Raw genomic sequence first — 14,427 nt, 5'->3', positions numbered from 1 at the left:
GTTACAGAGCAAGTCCACCTCTGACTCGTTGACTCAGTCCACTAGACGTCCTAAGGCACCTGTGGCTTCCTCATCTAGATCATTCTCCCCTCTTCAGTCTCAACCCTTTCATGGAGGGAGAACTACAACCCAGCCTTGACCTAGATCAAACTTCCGACCTCCTATGAAGTCCATCAAGAGGTCTTCCTTCAAATCCAACCCCAAGAAGTAAGAAGTTAGTCCTCCGCACCCAGGCAGGAGCCAGACTTCTACTTTTCTGGAAGGAATGGGAGAACAGAGGAGCAGACCCCTGGGTGATCAAGGTTCTCAAGGAGGGCTACTCCATTCCTTTCGTAAAGACTCCTCCCTTAACTACATCTCCTATCGCCTTGACAGCATACTCAAAAGATTCCACGAAGTTTTTGGCCCCCTTTCAAGAAGTCGAACTCCTTCTTTCAATCCAAAGGAGTAGTGGAAGAAGTCCTAGAGCCCCATTCAGAAGGTTTCTCCAGTCGCCTTTTCGTGGTTCCAAAGGCCTCGGGGGGCTGGAGGCCTGTTCTGGATGTAAGCACTTTGAATGTGTTGGTACTGAAGACAAAGTTTCACATGGAGACCGTTCGCTCTGTCATGTCCTCACTACAACAGGGGGACTGGATGGTCACCCTGGTTATGCAGGATGCATATTTTCACGTCCCTGTTCATCCAGAATCTCAGAAATTTCTGTGTTTCGTTTTTCAGAACAGGATACTACAGTTCCGGGTCCTATGCTTCGGTTTATCGACGGCTCAAGTTTTCACCTGAATCCTTGCTCTTCTGGGGAACTGGGTTCACCTTCTGGGAATCAACATCAACTTATATCTAGACGATTGGCTTCTCCGCTTGTTGTCAAAGGAAAAGTGCGTGGAGGACTTGAAAAGAACTCTTTGCCTGACACAGGAGTTAGGCATCCTCATAAACAAAAAGAAATCCCTTCTGATTCCATCTCAGGAGATTCCCTATTTAGGGATGACACTGAACTCTCAGACTTTTCGGGCTTTTCTGTCATCCAAAAGAGTCAAGAACTGCCTTCAGACTGTCAGTCAGTTCCTTACTCTTCCTTCCTGCTCAGCAGTGCAGTGGATGAGTCTTCTGGGGACCCTTGCTTCACTAGATCAGTTTGTAAATCTAGGCAAACTGCACATGAGACCACTTCAGTTTTTCCTCAAAGCGAATTGGTGCAGAAAAACCCAACCAGACTCTTTCATCTTCCAGATTACGTCGGAAATCAAAGAGGATCTCCAGTGGTGGTGGTGCGGAAAAAGACTTCGGGAAGGGAAGTCTCTTCTCCCAGTCCACCCAGACCTTCAATTTTATTCAGATGCCTCCGACCTAGGCTGGGGTGCTCTTCTGGAAGGTCGGGAAGTCTCCAGAACATGGACTACAGAAAAACAGAATGCTCACATCTACATAAAGGAACTGAGAGCAATTCACCTGGGCCTTCAATACTTCTTGGATCTGGTCCGCGGCAAGAAGATTGTAGCACATGCGGACAGCACCATAGCTCTTGCATATATTCGCAAATGGGGGGCACTCATTCCTTCTCCCTGTACGAGACGGCGAAGGATCTCCTCCTGTGGGCGGAAGAGAACCAAGTCTCTCTTGTCACCCGGTTCATTCAAGAGAGGATGAACGTGATTGCAGACGAATTAAGCCGTCTCAAACAGGTCCTTCCAGCCGAATGGACCTTAAATCCAGTAGTCTGCGACAACCTTTGGAAACTGTGGGGCAAACCCACAGTTGATCTTTTCGTGACGTCAAGAAACTACCGTCTCCCCCTCTTTTGCTCTCCGGTCCCGGATCCTCAAGCATGGAGCACGGACGCAATGCTTTTGGATTGGACAAACTTAGATGTGTACGCCTTCCCTCCTTTCGGAATGATCAGGGAAGTAATCAACAAGCTGTCAACGCATCAGAACACCTCCATGACCCTTGTAGCCCCATTTTGGCCGAACAAGGAATGGTTTCCAGACTTGATTCGCCTCCTGGTAGACTACCCAAGACTTCTTCCACAAAAATAGTCTCTGCTCAGACAACCCTACTTTCTCAGATTCCACCAAGGATTATCCGCTCTGGCACTGACAGGCTTCAGACTGTCAAGCGCCTTGTCAGAGCAAAAGGGTTTTCGAGACAAGCTGCAGAGGCAATTGCGAAATGCAGACGAGCTTCTTCTACAAAGTTCTACCAATCAAAATGGACAGTCTTCAGAAGGTGGTGCAGCCGCCATAACATCTCTTCTTCTGAAACATCTGTAAGCCAAAGAGCCGATTTTTTTATTTTCCTAAAGCCCATCAGGAAGCTATCGACCTCTACCATCAGAGGGTATAGGTCAATGCTCAGCTCAGTTTTTAAGCACAGAGGAATGGACCTGTCTTCTAATCAATATATCACCGACCTGATCAAATCCTTCAATACGTCCAAGAAAGATAGTTCTTCCATTGTCTCTTGGAACTTAGACGTTGTACTGAAGTGGCTCTCAGGTCCTCAATTTGAACCTCTTAGTTCCATTTCCCTCAGGAATCTCACGAAAAAGACTCTCTTTTTAACAGCTCTCGCTACTGCCAAATGTGTTAGCAAATTTCAAGCAATAGACAAAAGAATAGGCTTTGCACAAGAGGACGCAGTCTGCTCCCTTTCTCTTGGTTTCGTAGCAAAGAACGAGGACCCTTCTTAACCCTGGCCTAGGTCCTTTGTCATCAAGAACCTTATGGATATCTTGGGACCTGAGGAAGAAGAAAGGCTCCTATGCCCAGTGAGGTCCATCAGGTACTATCTTCAGAGGACGGAAAAGATTAGAGAAACTTTGAGCAACCTCTGTGCTATGTTAAAAACCCAGTTCGCCCTCTCTCCAAAAATGCCATATCCTTTTTTCTGAGAGAATTAATATTAGAAGCCCACTCTCAGATCCAGGAAGAAGCTTTTCCTCTACTTAAGGTTAAGGCTCACGAAATTAGGGCAGTAGCAACTTCCCTCGCCTTTAAACACAACTTGTCATTTTCTTCAGTCCTACAGTCGACATTCTGGAGATGCAAGTCCATATTCTCTTCTCACTACCTCAAGGACATAGAAACTGTTTTTGAAAATTGTAGCACTTTAGGACCTTTGTCTGTGGCTGGGATGGTGCTGGGAGAGGAAGCATGAGGAATGTATCTGTTCCTTTGCTATCCATTCGCCTTGACTTAAGGTTTTGAGTCGTTGGGAAGCCTGGGGGTACATTGTACCTGGAGTACCCACCAGTTCGTACTTTATCTTTGATAATGGTTGGATTGTATTCTGTTTTATTCTGTGGTGTAGGTGACAGTGTTTTCATTTTGTATTCTGGTCTTCAACCAGGGCAAGGGCATCTTTTAAAACTTTGTCTGCATACGGTGTACTTCCTCCGCTGCAAAGTTTCCCACTAATGTAGTGGCGACCCTTGGCTATACTGCCACGTCCACTACAAGTTGAGAGGAGCGCCGACCAGAGGCAGTACCTTCCTGCAGCAGCTCTCTCAACAGGTAAGGAAACAGCAAACATTGATTCAATGTTAGCGACCTTTCTAGTTCAAACTCATTACTTTCTTAATGTTTTGAAGTAGAATATGTCCATGCTCTTTCCCACCTCCTTACAATGTGGAATCAGCTATGTAATTACTTGGTAAGTTACTTATATAAAAATGACATATTGCAATACACTCCCTGAACACCTGAATTAGCCCTGGTCACCTACCAGCCCGAACTACATCCCCATAGCTCTTACCCACTAAGTGGGTAATAAATTGTCAGCGTTACCAATGCTTACAGGAAAATCTTGTCAAATGAGTCACCTGAAGTACCATTGGCAACACTGCTGCAAGTCCCGGCCGAGTGAGGCCAAGATCCCCAATTGCTTTTTGTTCGCCATGCTGTGTGGGTGTGTCCCACATCAGGTGAACTTTTGGTCATTTAGCCCGACCCCCATTTAAGAACTTGGACATCAGATCACGATTTGGACTGTTTTCAACGCATTTTCTCCTGGATGGATACTTTATTGATAGGATTTGGAACTTCTCTCCCGAATTTGACTTTGGGATAGGTACTTTGGACTCATTTGGATAAGTCAAACAAGAAGACGCCGCCGTATGCTAGTGCCGATGCTTCCACTTTGTTTACATCTTCGACGACAGAGCCTTCTGCTGGAGATACTGACGCTCATCGGCCCTACACATCCTGCAAGCGTAGGATGAGTACCCTCAAACACGATCAACATTCTGCTTGTATTTTATGTAGGAAGATATGGTGTAGTATCAGTCAGATAGGCGGCGAGTCTTGGTCAGTAGATCAGATGGAAGAATTATTCAAAAAGTTAGAGGACAAGTCACTAGCTGAGTATGTCTAGTCTATTTTTCTAGCTTTATGACTAAATTAATGGAAACTAGATATAAGGATAATAGTAATAGTGCTGTAGATTCTAATCGTTCTTTTTCAGCCCCCCTGCCTGTTCCAGAACCAGCCCTAACGGGTGTCGGGGGTCACGGAGAACCGCAAACCTCGAAGGTAGGATCTGCCGGCCCCCCCCGGCACGGAGCAGGCAGTGTTGGCAGCAGATTTCCCCCTTCCCTCTAAAAACGCAAGTTCTAAGGTGGATTTAGAATTAGGAATCTCTCAGAAGGGTAGGAATTCTAATTTAGGAAGTATTTAGGAAAAGTAGTTGAACGTGGTCTTCTTTGGGTTCAGGTTTGGTTGGGATCGCTAATGTTTAGATCTCTCATTTAGATCAATCGTTGGTTTTATTTCTTGCTTCGGCTCTGTGCAACAAAGGTTTCCAGATCCATGGAGGGTCGTTCAGATTTGGTTTCTGATGTATCTGGTTCTGAATTTTTGTTTTCCTTGAATACTCCTTCTTCGAAGGTTCCTTATCCTTTGTGGGTTTTAAAATTTCTTTTGTCTTGCGAAGGTGGTAATTCTGGTGATCGAGTTTTTCCAATATTCATTATCATGTCTTAAAGAATTTTCTGGTTTGATAATGTTTATCAAGATTATCCGGGGCAGGGGGAACAGAACCAGTCTATTTTCTTTGAAATCTATGGCCTCTTCGGCCGCTACGGAATTTTCCCGTTTTTCCCCTTTTTCTTCTAAGCCTTCTTCCATTGCCCTTCTCAATCTTCTTTTCGGTCTGCTCTTTGGAGGGCTCTCGGGGTCTTTGTTGCGCATCCTGTTTTCTTGGCTTTTAACTCAACAGAGCAAGGCTTTCTTGCTTCAACCCTGTATATTAGAGCTTCAGCGGCCCCCTCTCTCTCTTCGGGGTTAAGGGAAGGGGTACTTTTTACGGATCCATCGTCTTTATCACCTTTTGCAATCCGGTAGTCTCTCGGCATCCAGTCTAGTTGCTTCTCAGGTGTTTGCAGAGGCGTCAGCAACTCCTTATTTCATTCTTTACGCGTTCCTAACTGTAATGTATCCTCCACGATTCTTGCGGATGCTACGGCAGTTGGCGATTCGCTTGCGCCAGCGTTCAGTGTATCAGCACCGATAGTTTCCTAACTGTACTGTATACTCCGCGATTCTTGCGGATGCTACGGCAGTCGGCAATTTGCATGCGCCAGCGTTCAGTGTATCAGCACCGATAGTTTCCGCAGCCTTTCCATTCTCCAGGATAGTTGGTAGCTACCTTCTTCTATTACCTTTGGTTTGATACCTCGTAACTTCCCCTTCAATACTCCTTTGAGTTCGGTCCGGTTGGGACCTCCTCCATCTGTCCGTCGGCGTTGGGCGCTCTGGTGGTTACTGTGAGTGTGGCTTCTTCCTTCTTCCCTCCTTCAGCTTCTTCTTTCTCAACTTTCTGGCAGGTTTTCTCTGTCCCTCCGTCTAGGCATCCATGTTGGTTCAGGGTTGATTCCGGGTCTTCAGTTCTGGATTCCGATTTTCGTGCGGTTTTGATACATCCAGATTTGAGTGGTTTGGGTGTTGCGGCCTCTTCGCTCTCAGGAGTGGGGTGGTCTGCCCAGGTGTTGCGTCATCCCCCGTTGGGTGGTGCGGGGTTTGCGCAACCTACTTTGGTGCCTCCAGTATGTTCGCGATTGATACGTCAGGTTTCCGTCTCATGCACCCAGGTGTAGCAAGTTCCAGGTTTTCGAGTTCGGCGTTTGCTAAGGCAGGCCGCCTCTTTCCTGTTCTGGCTCGGTCGGACCAGTCCGACAATCCTCCAGCTTGGTCGGACCAGTCCGACAATCCTCCGGCTTGGTCAAACCATTCTGACAAGGATTGTTCATTTGAAGAAGAGGATCCGGTACCGGATATTAGTTCTCCTTCAGCTAGTGAGAATGAGTATAAGCGGATGGTAGACTTCATCCTCACTTATTCTCAATCCAAGGTTCCAGAGGAGCCTACACTACCAAAGCAACGATGTTCGAGTCGCTATATGCGACAGAACCGGTAGTTGCTCAAACAAGATGATACTCCCTCGGTCCGGTACTGCCTGACACCTCATCTCTTCTGTGTCAATAAGGCTGGCATACCAGGTTAACATTCGCCTGACTGTACAACGTTCTTTGGCAGAAGAGGAGGGGCTTCTTTTGAAGCTTCCGCCTCACTATCTGGACATTCGGAGAGGGTTCTGTTGAGGGCGCCTTTTGCGCTCTGCAACAGTCTTTTAGGGAGGAGGATATCTCCTCCATGGTCTATTTCGTGTAGCCGTCGTCAGCAGTAGCATCACAGCAAGTTATGATTAGTGTGGCCATTTCAATTTGGTTTCAGGAAAAACTACACCCTGAATCCCTTGCTGAGGCTGACCAACCAAATCTAGCAAGGATTTGCCAAACAGTGTCAGACCATTGGCATATTTTTTTACTTAGAGAAAGCATATGACACTACCTGGAGAATTGGCATCATGAAACAATAGCACAAGATGGGCATATGTGGAAGAATGATCAGGTTCATATATTCCTTTTTAACAGAGATTTTTTAAGGTAAGAGTGGGAAACTCCCTTTACCAACCTTTTATGCAGGAGGAAGGAGTTCCCCAAGGAAGCATTTTAAGTGTAACACTCTTTTCAGTGGCAATAAATAGTGTGGTTGAAAAAATCTCGCCCCCTGTTAAATGCTTGCTTTTTGTCGACGACCTTAAATGCTTGCTTTTTGTCGACGACCTTGCAATATACTGCACAGGATATGATTCCTTGTGTGTATGTAAAACATTTGCAAAGGTATATTAATGCTATTACTAAGTGGGCTGATGAGAATGGTTTTAAATTCTCCTCTTCCAAAACAGTTGCAGTAAAATTTACCAGGTGCCGGCATGTGGAAGAGGTTCCCACACTTAGTCTAAAACGGTCTATCATTCCTTATGAAAACGAAGTAAAATTTTTGGGGATGACTATAGACCATAAATTAACATGGGCCAGCCACATAAATGCCCTAAAGATTAATGTTAAACAGTCTTTAAATATTGTAAAGGTTGTTTCTGGATTTAGTTGGGGGCCTGATAAGAAATCCCTTCTGGGGCTATATGACTCTCTATGTCGATCTAAGCTAGACTGTGGCTGTCAAATTTATTCCTCAGCTTGTAAAACCAAGCTAAAGGAACTGGATGTTGTACACAACACGGGGTTGAGAGTATGCTCAGGAGCTTTTAGAACTTTACCTGTTGGAAGCATATACAGTATGTTGATACAGATCATTTTCCCCTTGATCTAAGAAGGCAAGAGCTAGGGTTGTAATATGTGGCTAGAATGAAAAGTGCTCCCAAAAATCTGTCCTTTCAAATACTAAAGGAAACAGACTCTCGAAATATTTTTTGTGCAAGAGCTTTTAAACCATTCCAAATTCAACTGAATGGGGATGTTAGGAATAATCATCCTAAATCCCAGAAAGTCCTGGAAGTAGAATATCCTGTAAATCCTCCATGGCTTATTCCAGAAGCATTAGTATGTAAGAAATTGTTTAACAAAAAAGACTGCACTGAAGAAGAGTTTAGGGGAAAATTCTTAGAGCATGACGTTACCCATGCTAATTTTACAAAGACCTATACAGATGGATCAAAGTCAGATAGTGGTGTTGGTTGTGCTGTTATCCTTGGTGATACAGCATACACAGCTAAATTACCTGACTCTGCATCAATGTTTACTGCCAAATTAACAGCTGTAGTCTCTGCCTTAGATTTAGTTTTTCAAAGTAACGACTAATTTTGTCATATACTCAGACTCTAGAAGCACTTTAGAAACTATTAAAAAATTTAATAGCTTTCATCCATTAATTCAGAAAGTTCAGGAGGGGCTTTCTCCAATCTATTGTCGGCATAAATCAGTTTCTTTCTGTTGGGTCCCTTCTCATGTGGGGATTTGCGGAAACGAGATGGCAGACAGGGAAGTGAAAGCTGCTAGTATTTTATCAGACATCTCTTTCAGAAAAGTGCCTCATACAGACCTAAAAGGCCCTATTAGATCTTATGTTTTAAGTAAATGGTAAGAAAGGTGGACTTCTCTTCTTGCCAATAATAAAAAAATATAGACATATTAGAGATAATATACTGCTGTGGTCTTCGTCATTCCTGCTTGACAGACAAACAGAGGTTATTTTAACCAGATTAAGGACTGGGCACACTCGTTTAACCCATCAGTTTATTTTAGAAGGAAGCAGCCCTCCAGAGTGTGCTTACTTTGATGAGACTAACAGTGGAGCACATTCTGGTGGTCTGCCCCAGATATTTTAACCAAAGAGAAAGATATTTCCAGGGTAAATCCCTCTCTGATATTTTGGGAGATGAAGCAGATATTTCTGCCTTCATCTCTTTTTTAGTGTATAAAAATTTTTAGCAATATTTAATTTTTTTCCTAATATATTTATTACATCACACAGAATTTTGACATTAAATTTTTTTATTATGTATACAGTATATCACATCATGCATTGAACTTCATATCTTTATTTATTGGTCATATCACTTCATTTTATTTATTAATCATTTCCTTCATTCATTCATAAATTCATTTACCTTAAATTTATTTTATCTTCATCACAGCGCTGAATGGCCTTCTTGGTCCCAGTGCCTCGGCTTTTGCCCTAAATATCATACATCCATCCTTTCTGTTTCTGCTATTAAGGGCTATAGGGCTGCCTTGGGGTTGGTTATTCATTTGAAAGACATGGACCTAACTTCATCTTGGGAAATCTCTATGCTGCTCAAAAGTTTTGAACAGTCTTGTTCTCCTAGAGAACTGAAACCTCCTGCCTGGGACCTGACGCTGGTGCCAAGTAGTCTCACTCGAGCCCCAAACAAACCACTGCGTCGGTCATTGGGCAGAAACTTGACCTTTAAGACAGTTTTCCCTCTAACCTTGGCTTCTTCAAAGAGAGTGGGTGAACTCCATGGTGTAGCTTTTGATGTTAAACATACCAGGGTTGGAAGTCAGTAGCGTTCGAATTTGTCCCACAATTCGTGGCTAAGACTCAAAACCCCTTGGTTCATGATGACAGGTTTACTTTTCTGTCCCTTCCCTTAGGGATTTGGTTAATGACGATCCAGAGGAATTGCTCCTTTGCCCCATCAGAGTACTGCGTTGTTATCTAAAAAGGACTCGACATCTCAGACCAGGATTCCGAAGACTTTTTGTTAGCACAGGCCGGATCAAGAAAGAAGTGTCCAAGAATACTATTTCGTTTTGGCTTCGTGAAGTGATTAGGCATGCCTACTCCTTGTCATCATTTTCTACTGCCAGTACTGTGCATGCAAGAGCACATGACATTAGAGGACTAAGCTCCTCCTTGCCATTCAAGAAGAACTTATCTGTTCGTAATACTGTATCCTGAATGCTGGTTCTTGGCTCTGCCAAACCACATTCACTTCCTTGTACCTGAGGGATGTTGGCCACAGGCCCTTGGACACTTTTTCCTTGGGTCTGATGGTGGCTGCTAAACAAATTATGTAGCTCATCCAGTGCCCCTAGCCTGACAGTTTTGTATCTTGGGTAAGAAGATGGTTCTATCATACACTGGAACAGGCCAGATACAGGTTAGTGTAGTAGCCTTACTGTTGGTTTGTTTTTATTCTACACGAATATACCTAGCAGTAGCAAACCCTTCCTCTCTCTAGCAAGAAGAGAGAGAAATGATAACAAACACATGTAGGTGGTTACCTTAGTTTGTTATGTGAACAGATATAGCTCTTTAACTTACTCTAATGCTCTGAATTTCTGCATTGGACTTAGCCCAGTAATCTGACTGTTGGATACCCATATATCTAACAGATCAGAGGCCTAGGTCTCCTTCTTTTGAATTCTCTTATTCAGGAAGTATGACCGGGTGTGCCAAACCTCCAGTTGGTTCAGGATTCCCTTACCTCCCACCAAGAGCAAGTCTATCCTAATGTTAAGACCCTGGTTTGTTCTATATATGAACAAATGACAAATTTAAATTAATTTGTATTTTTCATAGCTAACAAACCTGCAGTCTTAACATTTACTGCCCACCTCTAGCCACACCTCATTCAGTTAGCAATGGGCTGGAAGAAAACTAAGACGTAACGGGGTTGAGATCAGGTTGCTGGCCGCTTCCCATCTCATCTCCATGACGGATGCCAGATGCCATCGATTCCTTGCGTATACAATTCTTGTTTTTATTTTTACCAGTTTCCAGCTGGCGCCAGAAGATTTATCCTAATGTTAAGACTGCAAGTTTGTTAGCTATGAAAAGTACAACTTAATTTAAATTTGTCATATTTCCTTTTCAGCAGTGAATGACCTCATAGGTCCAAGTGCTTGGCCTTTGGCCCTGATTTTATATTGTATTCCATTCTTATTTGCCATCAGGATTCATCTTTGTAAAACCAAAGCTTTGGGAAAATGGGTAACCAATTGTTTTTAACCACTGGTATGTGTAATGTGGAATTGTCTAAAAACTGGTTTTATTCTGGCCACTTCAGTATCCAGCCTCAAGGTTAGTGGTTGTAATGACATTTATGACCTTAAAAGAAATATAGAAATTGTTTTCATAGCCACTTTGCTTCATGGAGGTTCCAGTGCCTTTGTGCATTTTTGCCTGCAGGACCTGACTTATAATTGCTTCATCCTGTTGGTATACAATAAAGGAATAATGACCTTTGGTGGTATCTGGCTGGTGGCCTGGGAATACACAGCGGGTCTTTTCAGGATTAACAAGTTGGTGTGACTGGAGAGCCATTGCACAGAACTAAGGCTATTTATGATTGATGGATTTTTGTGTATAACAGGTTTTAATTTGTGAAAACATTGTTTTTTTTGTTTATACATGTCCGTTGAAGATCTTTGGTCATTCATTTCTCCAGAGATTACCTGTTTTTTAATTCTCCTGAGAATTTTTTGTCCAAAAATATAAATATCTTTATAAAAAATACCAGTAATTACTTTTTGAGTTCATTTAGTTTGTATTTTTCCGTTTCCTAGTGTTCAGGATTTTTTATTATTCCAGAACTTGATATATGAATTTAGGGAGGGAAAAATAATTCTCTAGCATAAAGAGATTGAATGCCTGATTTGCTTTGTTTGAGTAATTACTCTGATTATTGTAAATAGATTGAATGTGATAATTGAAACAGAACATTTCAGAGGCACATATTTATTGGTTGCTGTATACATTAATTTAAGATATTTTTTCAAAACTGAAAAATTTATCTTTATATGATTGAGAACATTTGTTCTTTTTACTGATAAAGTGACATAATTTTGTTCATTCCATAAGCCTATTGTACTGGGAAGCAAATTAGAAGGTGGGCCACACCTGCAACCTCCAAAGAGAGACAAACAGTTTTTGATATCACCACCTGCTTCACCTCCAGTAGGATGGGAGCCTGTTGAAGAAGCTGAACCAATTGTCAATTATGACTTGATTGCTGCTGTTGCTAATCTTGCTCCAGGTAAAAATATTTCTTTTCTTTAACTAAAATCATAATCCTCTTTTTGGTTAATTTGAGTGCTACATCAGATGTTTTATCTTATATAGAAAGAACTGATGCTAAAGTCATCCAAATATGCAATGATCAGTTTTCACCCAAGTAGCCAAACCCCGTTGCTACCAATACAATACCTTGTTCGACAATTTTACGTTTTTTTCACAGTTTCCAGCTGGCACTAGAAGATTTATCCTAACATTAAGACCATAGGTTTGTTGGCTATGAAAAATACAAAATAATTAAAAATTTGTCATTTTGTGGTTCAGTATATTTCAACATGGGTACCATATTTCATCATGTATACCAACCTACTTGTTGCAGTAGTTAATTACTTTAACAGTTGTCTTAAAGATGGAGGTACTTCACTCTCATTCTGTAGAGGATTTACGAATAAGTGGAAATCTAAGCGTTGCTTCACTCTTATTTTGTAGAGTTACTACAAATGAGACTTAGATTTGCACATGGGATTCACCTTTGTAATGAAACTTTACTCACAACAAATATACAGTTAAAATAAAAAGAAAGAGAAAAAATGTCAGTATGCTACTTAGACACTGCCCATGTCATTGGGCAAGTTTAACCATAAGATTTTCCGTTTTATCTACCGATTAAGTACAGGTCAACCATCACTGATCTGGCATTATTGGGACGTGTAGGGTGCCAGATTAGTGATTTTCCCAGATTATAGACTGGTTAGGTTAGAATATACTTAACTCAGCAGTTAACCACCTCATCCTGCCTTTAAAATACCCTATAAATCAGTACAAGTTGTTTAATGAAGTTAGAAAGAAATATTAAATGAAAATCTAGTGAAATTTTGATGAAACGCAGGCAAAATTAATGGTACAGGTAATTCTATCGACTTACACAAGAAAGTTCATCACTGTCACTTCCAAGGTGAAGAGCTGGAATTTGCAACTAAGCATATTTATGTTTTAGGTGAAGGGCTGTCAGGATTCCCATTATTTGGGATGAGTCTTACCTACTGTTAAAGTTGCTCATATCTTCGTACCATTAGGTGCGATCAGCATTTAAAATAAAACATAGTAACGTTTGGCTAACCTGCTAAGACTGTCTCTATAATCACTGTTTCCCACCAGGTGGTGTTGGAATATTTACGTCTTGACAATATTCTTAGAATTCTGCATGCCATATCCTTGTGCAGACAGTGTGAATCAGCGTTAATAATTGTGGTTCAGTTTCCACAATAAGCTGTAGGTCCCGTTGCTAAGTAACCAATTGGTTCTTAGCCACGTAAAATAAGTCTAATCCTTCGGGCCAGCCCTAGGAGAGCTGTTAATCAGCTCAGTGGTCTGGTAAAACTAAGGTATACTTAACTTTCAGCGTTAATAATAATGTTGTCTATTTCTTACTGATTTTCTCCTGTACAGTATTGTGCTTGTTTTCTGTGTTTGCATTATGTCATCTACAAGAAGAAGAGATGAAAGCATTAGGCTGTATATAGGAAAGAGTTTGTGGAAAATTAATGTTTCGGTTGTGCGTGATGGCTTTGTGTGTGTGTTAGCCTGGCTGTTGAGGCACGAGTGTGGTTTTCTTGATGTGAAGATAATGAGAGATCTGATAAGAGGATAAAAATTTCTTGAAGTATTGGAAGATGCTAGAGGCCCATAGATTTTGTAAACAGTTCAGTAGGGCTCACCATAAGCCTATAATTCCTTTCACTCCTGCTCTGCCTTCTTTTGCTCCCTATGTGGTTCAGGATAAAAGTACAGTAATAGGTAATTGAGAAATATTCTTTTGTTATGGTTAGAAATTTAGCTGTATATTAGGGCAAGACCGCCCCTCTCCCCTCACTGCAAAAGAGAAGGTTTTGGAGCCTTGGTGTCTATCTGTAGCCCGCCCTCTGGACTGCCTTGGGTCTGTTGGTCTTCTCCACAGACAGGGAACCATAACGTGTCTCGGGACCAAGGTCTGTGACCTTCGCCATCTCTCTCAACTGTCTTCGTTTCGAATTCGACACATTCTCCAGATGAGTTATTTGTTAGTTCAGCAGGTCACGTATCATCTGTTTTGGAGAGAGTGATAGTGATGTCTGTGAACTGGTATAGTTATTTAAGGATACAGAAGCATTACATTTACTTCAGTACAGTAAACCCCCATATTCGCATTCTCACGATTCGTGGGATTTTCTGTGGAACAAATCTATTAATTATTCGCAAAAAATTCTGCAATTCACGGACTTTTTTGTCTAGAAATATTCACTAATTAGTGTATTTTGATATTATTTTCATGACTAAATACATTTTTTATGATAAAAAATGATTTACAAATTTCTAAATATTATTAAGATTGATAATAATAATAACAACAACAACAACAACAATAATACCGTAAGATTAAACCATACATAACTCGAAGAGAGAGAGAGAAACTGGTTTTCTCCCCTCCATTCAGGATGGACCCAGACTTTATTAAACCAAAGATAGATGCTCAAAAGTAAGTATATCTTAGTTTTACCAGACCACAGAATTGATACTATTGAAATATTAAAATTATATTAAAGTACTATTG

The 14,427-nt window shown here is 41.7% G+C and overlaps 1 protein-coding gene across 1 annotated transcript in view; it reads left to right on the top strand.

The window, feature by feature from the left end:
* The window catches only part of sra (RRM_RCAN_like domain containing protein Sra), a 61,976-nt gene that overhangs the window by 32,364 nt on the left and 15,185 nt on the right, over positions 1-14,427 (top strand). Inside the window, exon 3 of the mRNA XM_067096700.1 lies at positions 11,685-11,859. Coding sequence (XP_066952801.1) covers positions 11,685-11,859 — 175 coding nt within the window. The remainder of the gene's footprint in view (positions 1-11,684; positions 11,860-14,427) is intronic.

Source organism: Macrobrachium rosenbergii, chromosome 4, assembly GCF_040412425.1.
Source record: "Macrobrachium rosenbergii isolate ZJJX-2024 chromosome 4, ASM4041242v1, whole genome shotgun sequence".
NCBI lineage: Eukaryota > Metazoa > Arthropoda > Malacostraca > Decapoda > Palaemonidae > Macrobrachium > Macrobrachium rosenbergii.
This window is presented reverse-complemented; position numbering and strand designations above follow the sequence as displayed.